We start from the raw sequence: 25635 nt of genomic DNA on the forward strand, positions 1-25635 counted from the left end.
AAATGTACTCCACATTTGCAAGTCAAATAACTCAATTATAAATTATTAAAGTAGATGTAAATGTAATCCCAATCATTAAAATCTCATACAAACCTTGACATGATAATACCACTTTGATACAGCCAGCAAGAAATAAGAAACATGACCTGTGATAAAACACATGCAGCCTGTTATCATTGTAGTGCATGTGGACAGGGACAGACTATAAAGAGGCTGCAGGACATCAGCATAATTGAAGTGTAACAAAGTATGAAAAAAGGTAAAAACCTTTCTCTCAGTTCTCCAAGATACACATCATTTTGCTACCTACATGACATTCAGTAAAGCTAGCCATAGATAGATTTATTTTGATCAGCCAGCCGATCAAAAAAAAAAATAAACAACTAAGAGAGTCTTCTATCTACACAATTGAAGTGAATAGAGGAATCCTCCCCACTGTGCTATTGTATTCTGACTACTCCATTGCCAGAATACACTGAAGCCAATTGTTAGAACGACTTCTCTGTAGAGGGAATGACCATAGGTAAATTGGAATTCATCTTGTCCCCGTCGAATTGGCCACATTTTGAAACATCTATGGCCAGGTTAAGGGTCTACTTTAGCAGACCTAACACTGCCTACAAGGCCTACACAAATCTCTCCCTATGCAGTTTGCCAGCAGCATTCCATGTGCTTTCCGTATCACAAATAAAGCAGATCATCACTGTGACTACTGTGACCTTACCTTTTAATAGTGAGGGGGCTGGCTTATCCTAAAGCCCCTTATTGGTCTTCCAAGCCAGCTGATTTAAGACCAGACAATGCATTATGGTTACAACAAATTTTCCTCATTCATTCACTGGGACTGCACATTTTGAACCTGCTGGATCTGCTAAGAAACCATAGTAGTGGTTAACATGAACCATATTTCTAATCCTACTGTAGTCACTGCCAACTGTACAATTTTAGATGTCTTATCCCTTCCTGTCCTAGATACAATGGACAGCAGGACAAACAGAAAGTAAATTTCCCCAACTGATGATGCATACAGCAATTAAAATTTCCACACTCTATCCAAAAGCGAAAAAAAAAATATTTGGCTAATTACATGATCATGCTTTTATATAAATGTAAAATAAATTACAGTTATGTCACAAACTAGTGACAGAGGATTTGGGGAATATTTATTTTTTATTTTTTAATCATTTTAAAAAAATTACAGTAAAGCATGTTAGTCTGCTGCAATATGACATAGCATTTTTATGTCAAAAAATACCAGAAAGTAAGCCAAACAGCAACAAAAATTGTCATTAACTTCAAACATACTTTGCATCCTACTTGTTCTGACTAAAAATAATAATGAAAATGTTTTGAGTAACAAACTGACTCTGATTCATTAGTATTTTATTATGACACACATCACAATATTTTTGTACACAAACTTTCTGAACAAATAAGTAACAAGTGATAAAACATTTGAAGGTCGCAGAGACTTTGAACATCTTACAGATTATTAAAATCCTTCAATTCAACCTGGTTCTTTTTCCATTTAATTAAGTAGTATTGCAAATATTTTAACAGTCTAAAATGTAAAGCTAGAATATCATTTTGGTGCAATGTATTATAAAAACACGAAAACAAAAAACTGTTATTTAGCTTAGAAATCTATGTGACTTAATTTAAAAAATGTCACTCCCCTGGACCCTGGTTAAGGATTCCAGGCATGCTCTCTGACCTTTAATACCTCTACCACCATTAGTGACTTACCTTGTCTGTTAAGATTGGTTTGCCTCATCTTCTGCAGTGCAATGGTAGTATTTAATTAGTGATAGTCTCTATGGACAGAGACATTCATAGGGCAGAACCCTAAGTCACAGAAAGCACCAAAGGCGGATGGGGTAATTGTAGCAACAGAGGATCACAGATTGGGTCCCTTGATTTTTGGTATCTGGGAGCAGGTACCGTCTCAGTAATTCCTGTTGCTGTACCACTGACTCATAATACTGACATTTTAAGTAAGTAGCCATGCTATTTTGAATTTGAAGATTACCTGTTATGCATTCAATATTGTAGGTAATCTAGATGACAATACATTACCTTATTCAGTATTAGGCAGAAAAGACAGAAAGCTGATTAAAGTTCACAATGTCACAAAACACTTAAAAATACAAATAATGCCAACTTTGTACTGAAACATTCATTACAAAACAAATTATTTATTTAGGAACACTAGTTCTCATTCCTGCCTTAAAGTGATCTTAAAGATGAAGGTAAATGTTACAGTAAATAGGCCACATAGGGTGTGTGTATATGAAAATGGTTGAAAAGATGTACCAAAACTGAATAATGTTAATTCAAATTGTTGTGCTCCTGAAGAAGACATACAGAAACACAGTTGGCTTACCTTTAAAACAGGAATGAGAGCTTCCTGTTCAAAGCAAAGATATCCTTCAAAACATGAAAATTACTTTTGAAACAATTGTATCAGAATTTGTCTGATGTTGCAAATACTCTACAACGCCTAAAATATCTTTTCATTATGGTCCTTTCTCATATACTGGTTCATATCTAAAAGTTGAATATCTCTAAAATTAGGAACCTGTGTCAAGGTCGACTCATTCCTAGGCATTACATGCTTGTCATATATGTCTCATTTAGTGCAGCTACTGTTACTCCTTTCTAACAATAGCTTTTCCTCTATCTCCTTCCCAGTACAACCAGTACAATGAAAAAAGGTAGAGGGCAAAACAGACCAAGAAATCATAATGATACATCAGACCAGCAAACACCACAAACATTATAAAACACAAGACTTTGGAACTTGCATGGCTAATATTCAAGTGCTCTGTGGTCTCTGTATCAGTTGTAATTTCTCGGTCAGTTTGCATTCCATCATCAGTAAAAGAATGGTAATAATACTGATGTGTGTCCTCTGGTTTCACTTGCTCTTCTGTATCTGTGCCCTGACTTTCCGCTTCATCATCAGGCCCACTAATAAGAATAGATGGCCCCATAAAGCTCTGTTCTGAACTATCTTGCTCATCGTCCACATCTTCTTCTTCTTCTTCTTCTTCTTCTTCTTCAGTGATTACTTTCAGCTCTAGGTCTACATATTCTACAACCTTCTTACCATTAGTTTCCCAGGTGAAGTCTTCCCACAATCTTAAGTCTTTGTCCTCCAGTTCTGTAAAGCTCTTACTTGGCTGAGTAACAGGATTTAGATCTGCATGATGTATATCACTTTCACCAAGTGCATCCTTTAACCTATTCTCAAATTCGTATTTACTTAGTTCTTTGGGGATATACTCTGTGCCTTCGTGAACTAAACCTTCTTCAGAAAATGTTCTCAGATTACTTGTATCTATTCTTTCACCTTCGGTATCATCAATCCCTTCTCTGTCACAAGGTACAGGCATTGGTTTACTAGTATGATCTACATCTTCTCTTTTTAGTTTAGGCTTTGCACTAATGTCTGTTAGCTGTGCTACACCACCACTGTCACACAAATCTATATATGACCTTTTACTGTCATCTCTACCTTGAGAACATGTTTCGCTTTGACCTTTTTCTTCTGTAATCTTTGCAATGATGACCTTGTTTCCCGGTGTCACTTCACTTGGAAATGTTCCCAGCATTTCATTCCACACATGTAATGTGCCAAGGGTCACATTTTCAGCTGTACTGCATGCTATAGAAGGAGGGCACTCAGGCAGTGATTCTGTTTTGCAGGAAGGTTTTGTTTCTGTACTATCAGAAATTGTTCTTTCTGTTTGATCAGTAACTATTCCTTTAGCTTCATATGAGGGATACGTAATATCATATGATTCATCATTATCTAATAAAACCACATTTCTATTATGCGTTACATATTTTTTATCAGTTTCCTGATCAGCATGGCTAGAGTTAGGATTCTGTGCTGTAAGATAGTATTGTTTGGGTATTTTTAAAGGCACACTTTGAAAGTCAAAAAGATCTGTATCTTCAGGAGTAACATACTTCTTTTCATCTGGTAGCTCACTCACGTCATCTGTGGTTTTCAAATTTGTGTGAAAGCCAGTAATGACATTATTGTTTTGTCTTGTTTGATCACCTATGGCCTCCACCTTGTGTTCTTCAAAGGAATAAGTATCAGCGGAAGAACTGATATCTAAAGCTGATTGGTTTGACTCTATATGTTCTGTTTCAAGGCCAGCACTGCTAGAAGGTTCATATTGACATGACAAATCCTGATAGTCATCTAAATGTGAAAGAGTTATTGGATATTGTCTTTCTAAACCTTCTGTACCATCATATCCAGTGAGGACATCTTTATCTTCTTGTCTGTTTTCTGTTTCAGTTTTTATATTTTCACTATGTTCATATTGCAATTCTTCAGTATTATCTGTTGAAAAATACGTCATGTGAACTGGATTTTCACTATAACTGGGATTTGCATTATGATCTAATATCTCTGTTACTTCCATATTCTCACCTTGTAGAAAAGTTGGATCTTCTGATGATTCTAGGCAAATGTCACTTGTGGTGTCCTTTATTGGCTCAGCTGGATAAAATGCAGTTTCTTCTATTTTGTATGAATATTCCTGTGATAATGCCTCTGCAGAATGGTGGCTGGTCTTTGGTGTGGCAGGAAAATCCTCAGCTGCCAATGAAGGGGTGGTCTCAGCCACAGGGGGATATTCCTCTTTGTTATCATATGATTGGGATTCCTGAGAATAACAGTCTTGTGTTTCAGCATCATCACTGGTATAATATTTCACGTCATCATTTTGTTCCTTCTCTGTTTGTAAATTAAACCTGTCTGAATTCTCAATGCTGTACTGTTCTTCAGAAGATGTGATTCTGGCTTTCATGAGACGTTGACTTAACTGGAATGACAATGATAAACTATTTTAAAACTATGCAATGTTGCTTTAATATTGTATCATTTAAGAAGGCACAAGGTTATATTTTGGTTGTGCATTCAAAAACGGCATTTCCAATAGACAGATGCAATGTTGTTTCCATATTTTCAAGCAGTTAGAGGACATAGTTTTAGAACTTGGAATGCAATGATTATTTATTCTCAATACATATCTTTTTTGCATATGCAAGTATCCAGTTACCTATGTATAACAAGCAGGTTAATTTGTGTCACCATTTATCATACATATTAACAACCCGACAATCAAACATTTCAATACATACCAGGCAGTTTGATTATTGCCCTTGGAACAAATAAGAAGAGTGCAGCTGCTGAGGGTTGTGCCAAGTTCATGAACTTGATAACTGAGGAAATTGAATGCACCTTGCTTATTACTAAGATTATAGCACTATTACAAATGGGTATATATCTTATGCTATGTTTGTGAGTAATAAACAATGTGAAGTATGTTACACATGCATGAAAATGACAGGCCCTTTTAATGCTTTTATGATTATTGGCAGATATAATACCATTTCCAAGTTTAAGTTAGAAGTGGACCCTTTTTAATGACTGGACTGGTAAGAACACAGAGAGGTTCACATTTCTTATACTGTACATGCCTTCTCTGGTGCTGGAACTATTTCAGATTTTAATTTTCGAACTAATGCTGGAGGTATTGTAGTTGTATCAATAAACTATAATGATATTCTATTAGCATCTTCGTGTTTGAAAGGGTGGTCCTGATGTCCCATTTTAACATAAGAACAAGGATCCCACTATAGTTACAGTATACATATAGTGAGAAATGTCCTGCTCTCCTTCTGAAAATGCTATTCTAGAAGTCTTCAGTACTTTCTAGTCACTGACCCAGAACAAGAATGCAAATCAGGAGCACTCCCTTCACTCTGACTTCACTTACTGCATATTCATTCGTAGGTATTGGACACTTGGGCTGAAATACAAAATCGAATGCAAAGGTGGAGCAGTTTCATATAGCAACTAGATCATTTTGTAGAAATAGAAAGAGATAGCCCAGCCACCGCACACTGAGTGGTTAGCAGGTAAAAGCAGCCTCAGCTCAATTCATCCAAGCCATGCCCCCAACATGTTTCACCCAACCCCCAGGGCTTAATCAACTAAATTATTTTGTTGCATTTCTAGAATTAAAACTGACCACACTGGGTAGATTTTCCACACTAAGTTTAATTTAGTTTGATCCAGAATTTGAAATCAACACCATTTGACCCAATTACTTGATCAAATGCATTGTCATTTGGGTCCAGTTTTGTGAATAATTCAAATGACAATAATTGACTACATTTGCTTCTTTTTACCCAGTATTAGTTAGTATCAGTACGTTACATACAAATAAAGGGCATCAGGCATCAGGAGTGAGATTTCTGAACCCTTATGCATAGAAGATTTACCTCATGCTAATAACTTTCCAATTGTGTAAGTGTGACTTTCATTATAATTCTGAGAAAATGAAAAACATGGTTATTAGTGTAAGCCAATGACTGATATGTCAAAGAAAATATAAATATCCTAGAATATCATCAATGCAGTCAAGCAGAAGTGTTAGTAATGGTGGAAATTGTAACCAAATTAACCATAAGAAATAGGGTCCTTTTATTCTGTTCCTCCAGTAGGCATAATATAGTTTATTGTAATCAGAATGAAATGTTCTTGAATGTTACTGAACTTTGCCATACTACTTTGTTAAAGGTGAATTCTGGCCAAAAGCAATATGTTGCTGTGCACTCAAAAATCTCCAAATGGGGCTACAATATTGATAGAAATAATTTATATCTTGTAGCAAGTCTCTTTGATTAAAGCCGAACTCAGGCCAATTTGGACACTTGTACAGAAAAAAATAAATTAGCACGAATTAAGTATGTGGCATGTGTATGAACTGCAGTGCTCTGCAATTATATCAGGTCATGTGCTCAGGACTTCATCCTGTGAATGAAGAAGGGGCAGAAAAACATCTTGATTGCTCCCTCCATTCTGTGAAAATTATCAAAGATGTTTTTTCAATAGACAAAGTGCCAGGAAAGTGAACTGTTATGACAAATGTACTTCATCTGGAACTGTGAGTTTCAGCACTGGAAATTTGGCATTTATTGTACTCTGGGGGGAATAAAAGTAAAACCTGCAAGCTATATGTACAGTTGTGCTCAAAAGTTTGCATACCCTAGCAAAAATTGTGATATGACTGATCAAGCCTTAAACTGACTTTTATTTAAGGATAGTAATCGTATGAAGCCATTTATTAAGACATAGTTGTTTGGCTCTTTTTTAGATCATAATGATGACAGAAATCACCTAAATGGCCCTGATCAAAAGTTTACATACCCTGGAATGTTTGGCCTTGGTACAGACACACAAGGTGACACACACAGGTTAAAATGGCAATTAAAGGTTGATTTCCCACATCTGTGACTTTTCAAATTACAATTAGTGTCCATGTATAAAAAGTCAATTAGTTTGTTAGCTCTCACTGGGATGCACTGAGCAGGCATTATACTGAGCAATGGAGATCAGAAAAGAACTGTCAAAAGATCTGCGTAATAAGGTAACAGAACTTTATAAAGATGGATAAAGGATATAAAAAGATATCCAAAGCCTTGAATATGCCAGTCAGTGCTGTTCAGTTACTTATTAATAAGTGGAAAATGTGGGGTTCTCTTGATACAAAGCCAAGGTCAGGTAGACCAAAAGAGAATGCAACCACAACTGCCAAAAGAATTGTTCGGAATACAAAGAAAACCCCACAGGTAACCTCAGGAGAAATACAGACTGCTCTGGAAAAAGACGGTGTGGTTGTTTCAAGGAGCACAATACGACAATACAAAAAGTTGCATGGGTTTCCAGAAAGAGACCTTTACTGCACAAATGCTCCTCATGGCTCAGTATCTAGCCTGTGCATCCTATGGGAGCTAACAAAATAACTAACTATTTATACACAGACACTAATTGCAATTTAAAAAGCCACAGATGTGGGAAATTAATTGCTATTTTAAGCTGTGTGTATCATCTTGTGTGTCTGTACCAAGGCCAAACATTCCAGGGTATGTAAACTTTTGATCATGGCCATTTGGGTGATTTCTGTTATCATTATGATATAAAAAAGGAGCCAAACAACGATGTGATAATAAATGACGTCATATGATCACTATCCTTAAATAAAAGACAGTTTTTGGCATGAACAGTCATATTTTCAATATCAATGCCAACATTTCAGGATTTCTGCCAGGGTATGCTAACTTTTAAGCATAATTGTATGGTACACACTTAATTAGAGCTGATTTAATTTTACAGTCAAAATATTGCAGATTTAAGTAAGCAGACTTGCTACAAGATGAAAAAAATAACAATTTCTATACTGTAGCCTCATTTGAGAATGTATGATAGTAAGCAATGTAAAAGTTCCACCTTTAGTAGTAAATATAAGAAATTGGATGGTGCTTATGGAAATCTAGAAGAGATGTGGGATGTTTACAATTAAACATTTATTACAGGGTGTATACATGACAGTATGTTTGCAAAGCATGCTTGGCTTTATAAAAGAAAAGCCCAGCACTACCTTGCCTATGCTTTCTGACAGATCATGTTAAGCAATGCTTTGATAACAGAGGAAACTGACTCTCCTAACTCTTTCAGATTGCTGTTTAGCATGACAACTGTACTTGCATCAATCTAAATTGCTTTACCTCCATCTGTTGGCTGAAAATGGCAAATATGAAATGTTCATATGTCATATTTTGTATTAAGTACTGATAAAATACTAAACATACTGTAATATATAAAGAATTTAAATATATTTTAAACACTTTAGATCCACTTAAAATTGTGTATATAAAGCATTGTTAAAATAAGCACATGGTAGCATATTTCAGAAACAGCAGAAGCATCTATTTATTACCATAATTCTTACATTGCTAAGGTCACATAACATTTAAGGATTAATTAAGCCTTGATGTTAACTTTACATGGGGAAAGCCTAATTAACAATAAACAGCCAAAGCTTTGTATAAAATAAAAACTAAATTAAACAGGATTCCTGTAACATACTTATTTTTGAATTATGTGGGTACAGGAATCATACATTGTTCATGTTATACTGAAGCAAAACAGGAACACATGCCCACCAGTATCTAAGTACACCTCTCTGTGATGTGGTGCTAACTCGAAGCCTTTACTAAAGCTCAATTCCCTTTTATTTTTATGTATTATCATCTTCAGTACTTCAGCAGTGTATGGCAGTATTTCCCAAATGGAGTTTTTGAGAAGTATTGTCACTTTTCACACTTATTTGTGATACAATCAAAAATAGGCATTTACTGATCTACAGTGCTTGTCGTCACAAATTTTTACAGCCTTGGATTAGCCCACTGGAGATCTTCTGGTGGACTCTTACAAGCCAGCTCTTGTAATGAGTGCAGTGTCTAAAATTGGGCCTCCAGGTGCAGTATTGCCATTATAAGTTGGTTGAGGTGGTATGTTGCTGCAAAAAATGTTGATTGTTAGGAAAGCAGTTAATAATGGGGGGGATACTACAGAACGGGGCTGTGTGTATGTGAGACTCTGGCGGTCGCACAGTATTTTGTGAGTACAACTGTGGCATATGTGACTCAAACTCTATTAAACTACAGCCCTTTAAGCCATGGACAATATTTGGCTCAAAGCACCCCACACCTAATTTTGTCTTTATGCACACATGTCCTTTATTCTTTAATACAGAAGTTGGGAGGTAGTAAAATGTACTGTATAATTGATATACTGCAGCATTGTACTATATATTTAGAATTTTTAATTATTTTTCTGTCTTGATGATGCTTTGCTTTCACTGTTCTAAAGCATTCCTAAAAGTGTATATTTTATCAAATATATTCTCCTTTTTTGATTCCTGCTCTGATGCCAAAATGGTAATGAACATCCACAAATAATACACTTTATCTATCCCATGAAAAAAAGAATAATCTCATTTCTTTCTCTAAATAAAAAAAAGAAATCATTTCTTTCTCAAAATGTATAGGTCTTGCTGCCTGGGCTCCTTTGCCCTAGTTGTGTTGTATCGTCCAATTAAATTGTTAAAAAATAAATAAATAAATAGATAAATAAATAAATATATACACACACACACGCTATATTGCCAAAAGTATTGGGAGCCCACTCCAAATCATTGGATTCAGGTGTTGCAATCACCTCCATGGCCACAGGTATATAAAATCAAGCACCTAGGCATGCAGACTGCTTCTACAAACATTTGTGAAAGAATGGGTCTCTCTCAGGAGCTTGGTGAATTCAAGCATGGCACCATTAAATTGCCTTGCTACTAAATATTCCACAGTCAACTGTTAGTGGTATTATAACAAAGTGGAAGCAACTGGGAACAACAGCAACTCATCCACGAAGTGGTAGGCCATGTAAAATGACAGAGCGGGGTCAGTGCATGCTGAAGCGCACAGTGTGCAGAAGTCGCCAACTGTCTGCAGAGTCAATAGCTAAAGACCTCCAAACGTCATGTGGCCTTCAGATTAGCACAACAACAGTGCGTAGAGAGCTTCATGGAATGGGTTTCCATGGCTGAACAACTGCATCCAAGCCTTACATCACCAAATGCAATGCAAAGCGTTGGATGCAGTGGTGTAAAGCACACCACCACTGGACTCTAGAGCAGTGGAGATGTGTTCTCTGGAGTCACTAACCACACTTCTATGGCAATCCGATGGACATGTCTGGGTTTGGATGTTGCCAGGAGTACGGTACTTGCCTGACCAGGGGCGGACTGACCATTTGGGAACTCGGGCACTTCCCGAGGGCCCGAGATCAGTAGGGGGCCCCATGAGATGCCCCTGGTACCTTTCATAGGCTTTTTTGGCTGTTGTTTGAGTGTGGGCCAGGACACAGGGGCCCCATGATCCCTTATTGCCCGGGGGCCCCATGAGTTGCCAGGCCACCCCTGTGCCTGACTGCATTGTGCAAAGTGTAAATTTTTGTGGCGTGGGATTATGGTGTGGGGTTGTTTTTCAGGGGTTGAGCTTGGCCCCTTAGTTTCAGTGAAGGGAACTCTTAAGGTGTCAGCATACCAAAACATTTTGGACAATTTCATGCTCCCAACTTTGTGGGAACAGTTTGGGGATGGCCCCTTCCTGTTCCAACTTGACTGCGCACCAGTGCACGAAGTAAGGTCCATAATGACATGGATGAGCGAGTTTGGGGTGGAGGAACTTGACTGGCCTCAACCCCATAGAACACCTTTGGGATGAATTAGTGTGGAGGCTGCAAGCCAGGCCTTCTTGTTTAACGTCAGTGCCTGACCTCACAAGCACACTTCTGGAATATTGGTCAAACATTCCCATAGACACACTCCTAAACCTTGTGGACAGCCTTCCCAGAAGAGTTGAAGCTGTTATAGCTGCAAAGGGTGGGCCAACTCCATATTGAACCCTATGGACTAAGAGTGGGATGCCATTAAATTTCATGTGCATGTAAAGGCAGGCGTGCCAATACTTTTGGCAAAACAGTGTGTATATATATATATATATATATATATATATATTCATGTATTCATATAAACAGTCATATAAAAAGGTAAGTAATAAAATAATTTTTTTCAATACATTAGAACATCAAAACATAAAATGTCCATTCAAACAGTGTGTACAGGTAAAGGCGACATAAATGAGCAAATGACACATAAAACTGATATGGTTTAGTCTTCCACATAATCTAAATTCATTAAAATGCCGATTTGTCACATTGAAAAAGTAAGTATACCCCTATATTTACTATCACTTCAAACTCATGAAATATAATCAGTTGCTTCACAGGTGCCAAGGATTAGAACCTCCTCAAGGACTATGTAGGTGGAGTTTATTTATTTAAACTTCAGATATCTAGGGTCTGCTGTTTGATATTGACATGTTTTATCATCATGCCAAGACCAAACAAGCTCTCTGAGGCTCTCACAAAGAAGGTCATGGATACCTATGAATCTGTCATAGTATTTGAAAAGATGAACACATTATTTGAAGTTAGTCATTTAATTGTAAGGAAAATGGTTTGCAAGTGGCATAGATTTTAAATTACCCCTGATTTGTCCAGATCTAGTTGGCCAAGCAAATGCAACCCAAGAGCTGATTGTTTGAAGTTGAAGAGTCTCTTATAACCCCAAAAATGTCATCATGGGATCTGCTAATAACTCTTGCAACAGTCAGCATGTCAAACTGCATGCATCTACAATCATAAAGAGATTGCACCAAATTAACCTGGAGATGTGACAGGAAAAAGCCTTTGCTGTCTAAAAAGAACCATTTTAGCAAGATACAATTTTCCATTGAACACATCCTCAAAGACCAGAACTCCTAGGACAATGTGCTGGGATTGGTGAATCAATAGAGTTTTTTGGCCACAGTAAAAATAGACATGTTTGCTGCAAACCAAAAGACAGCATTTCAAGAAAAGAACCTCATGCCAACTGTGATGCTGCTTCAGGGCCTGGGCAACTTGCAGTCATCGAATCAACTCTGAATTCTGCATCATTTCAAAGGGGTTGATTTACTAAAACTGGAGAGTGCACAGTCCGGTACAGCTCTGCATAGAAACCAATCAGTTTCCAGATTTTATTGTCAAAACTTAATTGAACAAGCTACAGTAAGACGCTGATTGACTAACAAGCACCACTGCACCAGATTCTGAGTGCTCTAGTTTTAGTAAATCTCCCCCAATTGACGAGAATGTGAGGCCATGTGTTCTCGTAAAGTTAAACCAGAAACACATCTTTCAAGATGATAATGATTTGAAGCACACTAGCAAATCCACCAAGGAATGGATCAAAAATCAGCATTGGAGGAGGAGGCTTATTTCTTCAAATGAATGTTGTGGAGGGATTTGAAAAGGACAGTTCATGCAAGAAAACCCATAAACATCTTGAACTAAAGGTGAACTAATTTCTGCTAAAGTGGGTAATATCAGCTTCTGAGGCCAAGGGTATGCTTACTTTTTCCACAGTACACCATTACATTATTGATCTCTTTGTTGCATAAATGATTGAAAAAGCTAATTCTCCAGGTGTTTTCACTCAAGTATATCACCTTTATTTTTCACACTGCATATATATATATATATATATATATATATATATATTATTTTTTTTTTTGTCTTAAAAACATTTTTTCACAGAGTGCAACACAACTGCAGCAAAGTATACTGCATTCAGAAGTGAAGCGATGCAAACATACAAAGTCCATGATATTTTTCTGTGATGCTACTTCATCTCAAAAGCTTCTTTTTTCAAAGAAAGAAATGAGATAAACCTACCCCCTCTACCCAAAGCAAGATGCCAATAGCATTGTTGTTACAAACTGACTTAGTTAAAACTAGTATACACTGGCTTTTGAAACAGTTAAAGTGCACCTATGCCCAGATCATGGATAATAAACTATTTAAATATTCTTGACAAGCAGTAAAAGATCTTTAAAACAAGCCACCTCTAACATCTCTATATGCTATTGGGCTTGTTTACCCATGTGGCCTTACGCCCTTGCTGCCCCTACAGTGAATCACTTTGACTGGGAGGCTACATAACCTCCTCACAAGCTGTGAAATTTTGTTACATGGAATATCCCAAGAAACTTTATATAAATATTTAAACTGCATACATAGCATGCAGCTCCAAGGTGGTTGGAGCACGACCCTATTCACTTGAACTGTCGACAAATAGAGGATGATAGGGGGTATAATTTTTTCCCTGGTTGTGAAGCAAAGCCCCAACATGTGTACAACCCTCTCCAGACCACTGTGTTAGGTTAAGGGGGATGGAAAAAACATTGCTCAACCATGTCTTTACTGCCCCCCTATATAAACTAAGCCTTGACGTGAAGTTAGGCTAGGTACACATCTTGTTTACATTAGAAGATTGGCAGCCTGCCAAGATCCACTTTCAAAGGAAAAATCTAAGATTTCACTACATGTGAACTTTGAAAATTAATTTTCACCACTATGCTTATAGATACAGATATGAGCAGGGCATGCTTTAAAATGTGCTTACTGCTTGTTCAGAATATTTGAATACTTCAGTGTTTATGATCTGGAAGACAATTAAGTTCAAGTATCAGTTTGTTTTGATTTTTTTTTTATTCCAGTTAATGTGCATGCATAGTTAATGCATGGTAAATACATAGAGCACACATCTCAAATGTATCTCAAATGCCTTTTTAACCTCAGAAAATAAATATTTTATTCTGGATATGTTCTAAATATATGCTCAGATCCAATAGGAAAGCATATGTAAGAACTCAGTAGGGTTGATTTATTACGGGATAGAGGCAGATCAATTTTCAAGTGCATATAAAATAAGTTAAATCTGTGCTCATTGTGAATGGGGAATGAAAAAAAACAAGGGTTTTGTAGTACATAACTGGATGAATGGAGTGAACATAAATTCATCTTAATTCAGTTCTGTGAACACTCACTTTTCTAAATGGACAGTCTATCTAGCACAGGGTAGTGAGACAGATTTAATAAAGGAGCTGAGAATCTTCGCTCTATAAATTTGTGTCTGTGTGCACCTATCCAATATCAAATCATGTGCAGATGAAATAAATAAAAAGAAATTTGCTTTTTGCACAATTTGATCATTTATGTAAAGCCACAGTCAGTTTCTGAGTACAGATTCTCAACTTCAATGTGTGAATTACAGCAATATTTTTTTAACATAAACAGCTTAGAGTGTTGATTTGGCAAGCTAGCAACAGAGAACATTTAAGAAGTTTGCTTTTCTCTATTAATGCGCAAAAACATGACATTTTATGCACAAATGATAAAAACTTATTAAGTAGCTACTTGAATATCACTGTGCTCCTATGACACTATACACTATATAACTATAACTTTGATAGTATCATAATAAATAAATATATATATATATATATATATTGATCGTTTTCGTTTCCTTATATATAGTGTTTATAATTTACTTTTTATTGAAGATAATCAGTCTTAAGTAGTGATTTGCAGAGTCATTACGGACTGCTGATTTTTGCAGACTCAACACTTTTAACTTAACTGTTCTAGAATTCATAAAAATGTAACTTTCTATAAAAATGGACATAAACACAAATACTTAACTATTTCTTCTTGAGGGATAACACTGTTACTTTTAATGTGGCCTCAGTAATTGTTCTCATGGGACCAAAAGTGTGTTTTTGACTTTGGATCCACTTTATTAATGTTATGCTTGGATAGATTTTTAAACAAAGATTTTAACTTATGAGCTAAGAGATAGTGAGACAATTTAAACAATGTACTTCTTACATAGAAATGGGAGCCATCTTTATATTTTGCTGGATTTTATGATCTAAATATGTATCATGTATGATATTTTTCCTAGTATCTTTGAAAGTTGTCTTGCTCATTTATGGAATTTCTGTAAATTTATTTAATATGGACTCATTCCAAAATTATTCTTTCTGCTCTTTCGACATCTAAATTAATCTGTTTTTCTGTGCAAAAAATGTTAGATTGGGTTCTAAGATATTTGACATATATGGGACCACCTCCATTATACCATTTCTAAACACATACATTGTTAATTCACCGCCTTCACCAATATAGGTCGTGGTGTGTGCAAATTCACAGTTCCAGTGCACTGATACATATTTAGGCTTAGTTTTCTCCTGAGAGCCTTAAAGTTTTAGTCATTAATTAGTATTATTGCAAAATAAAATGCTGACCAAACTCTTTTCAGCTTTTGTAAGCTTTGTAATTAGCCATGGCATGTGTTCCTAATTCTGGTATATGGAATACCCAAAGTAACTATACAGGAATTTATAAAAGGCGCATTCAAATTCCACCACATTGCAAAACAGCATTATATAAAGTAGTTTTTTTAGTATTTGTAAGTAATCACAGTACTACATTTCACATTCCGACCAAATGCTCAGTAGCATGTAGCATAACGGAATCATCCTTCAGTATGTGAAATTGTTAGTGAAAGCTCAGAATTGTGTCATGTGTTCAGAAATTATCCCCTAAAATATTGCCTTTCAAGCAGCTTTTAAAATACCCATAATTTGACAAGCATGATTCTTGTTCAAATCCTTGCCACATCCCCTATGTTCAGGTCTTCATTCCCCCAGCTGTTGCCTGCTATTGTAGAAAATGTTGGAAAATATGCCTATTTTCCCACATGCTGTTTTTAAACACGGATTATGATAGAACTCATGACATGGCCTTGAGACCCTTCTACCCCAGTGACTGTGCTATTACTTGACAGCTCCTGCACACTAGGGTAGAATTAAAAGAAATGCTTAATTAAATTTTTTTTTGTTCTTTATTTCATGTAAGATAAAGAAACACAACAATATATATTAAACAGAAGGCCCTTTTTGACATCACCTGGAGTTTGAAAACATTTATGCCAACACAGCATGCAAACAATGAAAGGTCTTCTGAACAATAGGATACAACATAGTGGTGTTTTAGTGCTTAATATATCATTTAAAAGTATATACGCCTGATCCTACCCCTGAGGATTTTCAAATATATGATTTCTTTAGACAGGTACATGTAAGAGCATCATTAAATATAAGTACATATAATGTAAGGGCAAATATTGTTGCCTGTGTTGGAAACATACTGGATAATGGAAAGTATTTTCTCACATGAAATAAATAAAATATATATGCCTAATTTTAACTATACTAAGGTTTTAGATGTTTAGAAAACTATAATTTGAGATATTTTCAAATTGTTCTCTACAGCAATCCATGTTGGAATTTGTTACAAACTGCTAATGTAAATGTACGTGTGTAGCTGATTTTTACCTTTACATCAATTCAGAAAGAAAACAAAGAACGCAAAAATAAATACTTATAAATTAAAAAAGAAAAAAGTATTTTTTTTGTCAACATTTTTCTATGTTTGTGATTACACATTATATATTGAAACTTTGTGCCTTTAGATGTATTGTATCTTTACTATTTCTACTGTAGTTCTCTGACACTTAAAATAATGCTATTTCTAAGTATATACCGTAGATAAAGTATAACCAATTTATGTTTTATTTCTTTGAGTAGAAGGAGCAATGAAAATTGTTATTTTTCCAGTTCCTTTTAATTTTCTGTATGGAAGTAGTTCATTTTGACATTCCAGTGGAAATTCTACAGTCATTTCTGTCTTTTCCTCATATGTCAGAACCATCATTTACTATCTCAACTTTATGCATATGTAGGAATTGCAGCTTTAGACTTTTCAATGTATGTTGACTGTTTTATTTTATGAGTTTATGGAGCAATGAAAATTGTTATTTTCCCAGTTAATGTTAATTTTCGGTATGGAAGTAGTTCATTTTGTCATTCCAATGGAAATTCTACAGTCATTTCTGTCTTTTCCTCATATGTCAGACAGAACCATCATTTCTATCTCAACTTTATGCATATGTAGTGTATATTGATAGCTTCTATCAAATCAATTAAAAAAGGCACAATGTCCCCATACTTCAGTATGCAATTTTTATGTGGAAGCCCACTACAACTTATCCAGCTAGCGTGTTTTCTGGAACTCTCAGCGAACTATAAATAGCAAACTATCACTCAAAGAAAAGTGAGAGTGTTAATGTATCTGCAAATTCTGTTTTAATGACCTTCTGCCAACTAGTACTCAAATGCATTGAGCTTTTCAGGGATGCCAACTGTCAGGATTTAACAGTGAAATGCCTGTGTTTTTTTATATTCATAACTGACATTTGCATGATCTCAGTAATTATATGCAAATCTTACAATTTCTTCTTTTTCTAACATAAGGTTCATGCTACTTGTCAACTGCTCAGCTGTCTTGTGAGCTAATGCCTGTGGGTTTCAACCATGCCGGATGGCTGTATTTCAAGGTCTTATACCGCTCCATTGTTTAAGTCATTAAAGTGTTGGAAATACAAATCTAAGTTACAAATATCTAAAGAATCTACCTTTGGAAAATCAACCAAGATGGTCAAATTGTATTTTATTATTTTATCTGAGCCATTTACTATGTTCTGTTAGGTACTGATAACTTTTTTCATAGTGATCCGATAGATGTGATTGCCATGCATATATTAGCTGTAATGTTTGCATTTTTATATGTATTTCAGTGTAATTTTATGAACAATATCATATTTCACATTAACATTGTCCCAAAATAACCTTCAAATATTGTGTATGTAGTACAGTTAACAGTCAGTACTCCTAAAGGGGTAGAATCTATACAATACAATGGAAAACAATACCCACTTTGGATTGGAACAAAAAATAGATTTTGTAGTTTGATTTGGAACAAGATATGATTGAAAATAGTAATTATTTTGGCTTATTTTTAAATTTTAATTTAGAAGCCACTCAGTATGCAGTAAATAAAGGGTCAATACCCATTGGCATATTGTTACATTTAGATTTTTGTACCTAAACTTAAAAAGTTTCAAATTAGCTTGCTAACTTAAAAATATGAACATGATTAGTTTTAATAACTTTCTTCAACCAGATCCTCATAGGATCTTTAACCTGTTGGTCACAAAACTCCAGAAAACACATCCATATTTACTCATGTTCAAAACAATCAGATAACTTACACAGAATCAAGGAGTAGTGTGGACCTCTATTGGACCACACTTTACACACTACCAAGGTGGTTGAAGTACTTTTTAAATTATTGTGTATATTACTGAATGTATAATGTCTGTGACAAGCTCCCATTTTTTGTACTATTTCTGTACTTTGTTTTGTATAGAAATTACTCAATATGCTATTTCCATGTAAAAAAAAATATTGTGGAAAAGTTTCATCTCAAAATGATGCAACACATGGCCTTATGCCATAAGCAAGTGGCATCTGCTACAGTGAAACTATTACCCCTTGTTATCCATCTCAAGTACTTCCCAATTCCCTGTAAATCTGTCTATCTGCACATATTTAAACGGTTCACATTGATTTTATTTGTTCTTCTATGCCCCTGCCAGACATACTGTAACATACATTTAAAACAGTAAACTATTTTCTCAATACTGCCCTTTCCATCGATTACCTGACGGGTCCATAAAGTTTGCAAAACTAAATATAAAATATCTTAATATCCAATGCTTTTCCTCAGGGGCAGCGTGTTAAACGTTTGCTCTCATTTACAACTACAGCAGCACTTCCATCCATCACTTGTGTGTTCTGGATAGAATGTCCCAAGCTAGGTACTGCAGTTCCTCCCGTGGCTGCATTGTCACTGCACTGCATAGCAGTGATGTAGTGCCCAGTGAGGACACATTGGGATTTATTTACTATAGGAAAGTAGGCTGTGCACTGCAAGTGCACCTGCAAGTGCACATCAAATACAGTTACTTTATATCTGAGGGGAAGCTCTGAAATGAGGTGAAGCTCTGCTGATTTCTTTCATACAATCATGTGCAAACAAAATTCTGTTTTTTAAATTTACCTTGCATGTTCCGCTCAGATCTAGAGCAACTGCGCTTTCAGTGCACTTCCAAGTGCACTTGGAGTGCACAGCCAATTTGCCTTTAGTAAATCAACCCTTTTACCTAACATGCTCAGATGTTAAAATAGCAGGACACCCATAGCTCTACATACGAGAAAAAATTTACACAGCACCCACTGGAATGGTAAGTGTTAACGTTCCTCTTTTACAGGGTGCCACTGACTATATTTTGTAGACTGAAGGTCACTGCAAGTAATTCTGAAATTTATATTGAAGAAAAGAAATGTTGCTCCCTCTTGTCAGTATGTCTGGCAATAATAATAAACTCATCTAACTGTACATCATTCACCAAACATATCCAATGATGACCCGTCTGCACAAAATAGGTCAGTTATCCTATACAAAACGTCTGCAATGTCATCCATCTGATATGGACTTTGTGCACTTGTTACGGTCATGCCCTGCACCCTGCAACTTTAGGCCTCAGGTGACAAACATGTTATTTACCCTGATTACCTTAAACCCCAGAAGTTTGCCTAATCTGGTTGGCATTTAGACGAGGCTCCATGATACATGTTTACTTTTGAGGGAACCTCGATTAATGGCCTGCAAAGCAATCACTTTAAGGTGGATGTAGTTGACCCCCTACTTTATAGCAAAGGATCAACTTGGTTAACCAAATAATTCTGTAAGAAAAAATATATATTTGCAGAAATTGTCCAAATTAATTAAAAAAGGTGTTGGACTCCAGGAGAAACTCATCTTAACTTGTTGACAATCATACACCTTCATATATTTGCAAGATACATCAACATATAAAAGATAACAAACAAGATAATAGTTGTATTATTGTTCTGCCTTTTATTGTTTAATCTAATATCTATTATTACTATTATTATTATTATTATTACAACATACGTATTTATCCTGTGCTGTTATTTTGTCTTCAAAAACAGAGTTAAATAATATTTTAGAAAGATAACTCATTTACTGTCATGCCTAAATGCCGCACCTTTTAAACTTCGTTGGATTCACAGGTTTACTGAAAATGAATTGTTATCTTAAGCTATTGGCACAGGTTTTTTTTTTTAAATAAAGTCTTCATTTTTTTTTATTTTGTTAAAGTCTCTAAAATCTCAGAATGTTTAAGGTTTTATTTTGAACACCATAATCAAATAAATTAGTGTAAAAATCCAAAGATATTGCTTTATCTAGTAATCCCAGACAGTGCAGGTGATAAAAATATGGATTATTAATATATGTCTCATCACATTATGTAGTAAATCTTGTATCAGTTCACAGCAGTACATGGGTGCAGGGGCAAGGATGGAAGAAAGAAGGGGCAGGGATGGAAAAAAGAAGAATGCATTGTTCAGAAGGAATGCCACCTCAGCATTTTATGTGACACATTCTTTACATTTTTTGTGTCTCCTTTATTATTCTTCCATATTTTTTGAGTGATAGCTGTCTCATATGTTGTAAGATTTGTTATGATTGTTCTTTTATTCTGCTCCTAGTTGATATTTCCTTTCAGCCCTAAGTTCTTGCCTTGTGACCTTCTACTCCCCCCCCAACCCCCTTGTAGATATACCTTTCTTTTGGAAGACACATTTTTGTCCGCACAAAGGCAATTAGAGTTACACACAGTATTGTGATGAGAACTTAAAATAAAAGGATATATGATTCAGTGTTGGAATACCATTACTGTAATCACATTGGGTTGTAAATACAGGAGCTCCTAGAAGAATGTTCTGTGAACATTGCAGAGAGCAGCAATTTAAGCCATGATTACATTGTGCTGGTTACTCTTTGCTGCATGACTGTAGGAGTGGGAGGACATAACTTGAACTATAATCACCTTGTATATGCTCTATTATTTAAACCTGCGATAAAAGCTCTTTCTAGTGTGCTTCTTTCAGCTATCAGAATGGGCTAATTTTATTTTATGTTAGTTTCCCTTTAACATTTGCAGAGATACAAAAACATAGTGAAATAGAGTTAAAATAAATGGTAATTTACAGTGATGAACAAAAACATGAACTGAACCAAAAAAACCCACAATTATTCCCAATGTGAATAAAAATATAAAGTGAACAATAGAGCAATTTCCTATTAAGCATAATAAATAGCAAGAGTATATTTAAAATTGCATATTGTAGCCCACACAACAAAACCAATGCTTTGTGAAGATGAAAAATAGAACCCAAGTGTACAAAATGAAATAACAATGAGATATTTTTCTAAAGAAGAATGGAATGAAATAAAGAGCACAGTATCTTTACCATTTCAAAATCATGTGTATATGAAAGAAAAGTTAATCACTCTAATTCATTGTAATTAAACCATGAACATTTATATGTTCAATATTACCCCCCCCCCCCAAAAAAAAAAGACTTACAAACACTTCTAGATCACTGTCTTCCCCATTCTTTTCTTCTCTTTTCTCTTCCTTTTCCTCATCATGGTTGCCTTCAGTGTATTCATCATGGGAACAAATTATTCTGGGGATATGTTGTTCTGAAAAAAAGTAGGCGGAGTTGTAAGTATTTAAAATACACAATATATAATGAAAGTTCAAAATGATATATACTATACCTGTTACCGCAGGTTGTTCTACATCCTCATCTTCTTTACTAAAAATAAAAAAAAGAATTAGGACTTTTTAACTACAGTGCCTTTGACATATGAATTAGGTTGCACCACTGTGGTCAAATTTTCATCAGTTATGTACCATATCTAAGACACATTTATAGGTCAGTTGAGTCTTTTGTGCACTCTTTCTCTCAATACATATATATATATATATATATATATATATATACACAGCCTGATTACCAGCAGATTAGATCTAAAATGGCACAAGTTTTACAACTGTATCTGTATACTAATCTGTATTGGCAGTGCCCATTACAAATTTCTTGAGTGAAATAACTTTCCTTTCTGTGGGTCTGCTTTATGCAAGGCACTGTAAAAGAAAATCTCTGAACCAGATATTATTATTCTGCTTGGGCCATTTTAGACCTAATCTGCCAAAAACAACTCTATGTAAGGACAAATCAACATTTAAAACTCCTAGTGTTCATGTAAGCAGCTATGGTCAGACCCATTTTATCTGTGGATTTAATTAGTGATACATTTGTCCACTTGAATTCTTATTTTGGATAATAATACCACCTTGAAGACCAGTCACTCATGCTACAAAAACATTTTCAGATGTCATGCCCTCCTAACTCTTTAAAAAGCACTGCTCAAGTTCAAGGAGCCTTTTCTTATGTATGTAGGAAACAAAAAAGAATGGAGTTTATTGTCAAACTAAATGAAACAAATGTTCCATAGCAACCAGTCAGATTTTCTCTTTCATTTTACCCTACTGCTCTTAGAAATTAAAGGGAGAATATCATTGTTGCCTAAGGCTTACAATTAACAAGGATTCCTTCAGATAATGTAATAAATAGGGCAGTAGAGAGAGAGCAACGAAAATGTTTATTATAGGCAGGATATATGATAGGGTCCAAAGTTAGAGTAAGTGACATAGACATTTCCCTGTAATTTTCCTTGAGGATTTAACATATACTATATAATGTATGCATGTGGTATAACCTTTATGGTGTGTAAAAATATGCTGTAAATTAAGGGTAAAGGATACCCCAATGCCACAAAGCTACTACTAAGATTTACAACAATTTTTATAAATGTATTATACCTGGGTAGACGATGAGATTCTTGACTTTCATGTAACTTTGCACAAGAGGCAATAAAATGATAGTTGGCCAAGTAGGCAATCATTTTTCTTTTTGAGATTACTAGGTAGAAACATAGCTATGTGATGTAGTAATTCTTAGCTACTACTAGCCTAAGTTAAAGGCTATGTTAACCTTTTGTAAAAAAAGAAAAATAATAATAATAGGACAGCACATTGGCTAAGTGTATAGCACTACCACCTAGTATCACTGGGGCTGTTGGTTCGAATCTCAACCACAGCACCTCGTGCCTGGAGTTTGCATGTTCTCCCTGTGCCTGTGTGGGTTTCTTTTGGGTACTCCGGTTTTAATACACACTCCTAAGACATGCTTTTAGGTTAATTGGATCCTGTCTAAATTGGCCCTAATATGTAAATGTATAAGTTAGGAACCTTACTTTGTAAGCTCTCTGTAGGCAGGGACTGATGTGAATGTACAATACATATGTGTAAAGCACTGCATATATTGACAGCGCTATATAAGTACCTGTAATAATAATAAATACACATGCTTTTGTATGTTAAAAAAAGTGCATTTATTGTTTTTTTTACCATGCAGCCTGCAAAGCATTACACCCAAAATCAGTGCATCATGGGTACAAGGTCAGGTTACTGCATATAGTTACTCAGCTGCAGGAAGTGTCAGTGGACTATGAGGGCGCTGATGAGTTCTCTGGTAGTTTATTGAGAACCACAAGCTGTCTGCCATGGTGGCAGACAGGACTTGTAGTTAATTCATTCACAGATCGATGTGGCTGTGTGGGAGGAACCTGGCTGTGTAACTGTGTAACTTGTGTGCTTCTGTATTAGTAACATGTGTAATACCAGCGATTAGGAAAGTGAGATACCATCATATGACTGAGCTGTGTGGGAGGAACCAGGCTATGTCCAGGGATAGGCGAGAGGCTTCTGTATTAGTAACATGTAATACCAGCAATTAGGAAAGTGAGATCCCATCGTATGACTGAGCTTCTGAGAGGTTTGATCTTACTGAAGTATCAGCTTATAGTTGTCTAACTTGATGTAGACATTTCAGCCATGTCATGGTAGAGTCTGATACTATTAATCATCTGAAAATTGCATGTCAAGTCCCTCAGTCCCTCTAGTGGACATGAATGTGAATTATCCAAGGATCATTACGTTTTCATTTGAACTACGTATTTTAAATGTAGGGGTCAAATTATTACCTAAATAATGGGGGTTATTTGAATATAGATGTATATTGAATACATGTACAGACGTATACTGAATACATCCGTTACTGAGGGTGAACATATCCTTTAACCAATTAGATTTCAGTATACATAATCATATAAGTTAAAGTGTTACTAAACCCAGGACCCTGCATTCACTATATCTGGTCTCCCACAGTACACAGAACATAGAAATGTAAATATTTTAGTGAATATAAACTGCTAAATATGTTTTCTCATCGGCAGTTAGACCAGTCTTGTGACTTCTATCAGTGTCTAGCAGAGAACTGGTTAAAACTAGTAGGAGGAGTTTTCATTTTCCCCTCATTGTCCTATGAGGCTGCATAAATCCTGACCCTCTGTCTGAACAATGCTGATTGGCTCTGTGCTGATCATATGCACTCTCCCAAGAAAAAAAAAATACACAGCAAACTGAGCATGTGCAGCTTGCCCCAAAGGCTCTGTTCTATCAGCATATGGATTGAGGACAAAAGAAGAATGGGGGGATCCGAGAAGAAAGGATCAAACAGCCTTTTTACACAATGCAGAGTAGTAACCCCTTAGGCTCCACAGTGAGTATAACACGCATGCTTTACTGCATATACAGACTGATTTAACTGTTGTGGGTTTAGTAACACTTTAAAGATTAAAATGGTCATATCAATAAATATGATTGGGTATTCAAAGCATTACCTTACTCAGTTGATTGAACATTCACTGTGCAAAGTGAACATTCTCTATTCCCTCAGTAGAATAACTCCAGTTATTTCAGAAGACTTTCCATCATGTGTCTAGAATCCATACTTAATATTACAGTTAGCCAGTATACCTGGTTGTATCCAAAGATCTTTAATATCCTCATAAAAATGATAATAGTTTTCCAAAAATGGTGGGTCTGCTTACCGTATCACAAGAAAACGTAAGACAATGAAGCTATGTTTTTCCTGTAATACCAGCAATTAGGAAAGTGAGATCCCAACGTATGATTGAGCTTCTGAGAGGTTTGATCTTACTAAAGTATCAGCTTATAGTTGTCTAACTTGATGTAAACATTCCAGCCATGTGATGGTAGAGTCTGATACTATTAATCATCTGAAAATTGCACATCAAGTCCCTCAGTCCCTCTAGTGGATATGAATGTGAATTATCCAAGGATCATTACATTTTCATTTGAACTACATACATTAAATGTAGGGGGTCAAATAATTACCTAAATAATGGGGATCATGTACCAATGCCAAAATGTAAAATAAAAATGTCATACAAAAAGGAAAGCTTTTTAATGCTGCTTTGAGGGCTTCATTGAAAATGCACTTATCCTTTAAATTACATGCTTCAGGGATTCTTTAAAACTGTTAGATGAT

General features: G+C 35.5%; 1 protein-coding gene across 2 annotated transcripts in view; it reads right to left on the bottom strand.

The window, feature by feature from the left end:
• Positions 1-1366: 1366 nt before the first annotated feature.
• The window catches only part of PPP1R3A (protein phosphatase 1 regulatory subunit 3A), a 63843-nt gene continuing 39574 nt past the window's right edge, over positions 1367-25635 (bottom strand). Inside the window, exons 2-5 of one of the 2 annotated variants that reach the window (XM_089692666.1) lie at positions 21935-21972; positions 21738-21856; positions 4451-4844; positions 1367-4360 (exon numbers count right to left, since the gene is read on the bottom strand). In XM_089692666.1, the coding sequence (XP_089548792.1) occupies positions 2649-4360; positions 4451-4844; positions 21738-21856; positions 21935-21972 (2263 nt within the window). In that variant the 3' untranslated portion in view covers positions 1367-2648. Of the gene's footprint in view, positions 4845-21737; positions 21857-21934; positions 21973-25635 lie in introns of both variants that reach the window. The other variant, XM_089692665.1, reaches the window with a different exon arrangement.

The sequence above is a fragment of the Staurois parvus genome, unplaced genomic scaffold (assembly GCF_062004578.1).
Source record: "Staurois parvus isolate SC_StPar_1 unplaced genomic scaffold, SC_StPar_1.0 ptg000599l, whole genome shotgun sequence".
In the NCBI taxonomy this organism is placed as follows: Eukaryota; Metazoa; Chordata; class Amphibia; order Anura; family Ranidae; genus Staurois; species Staurois parvus.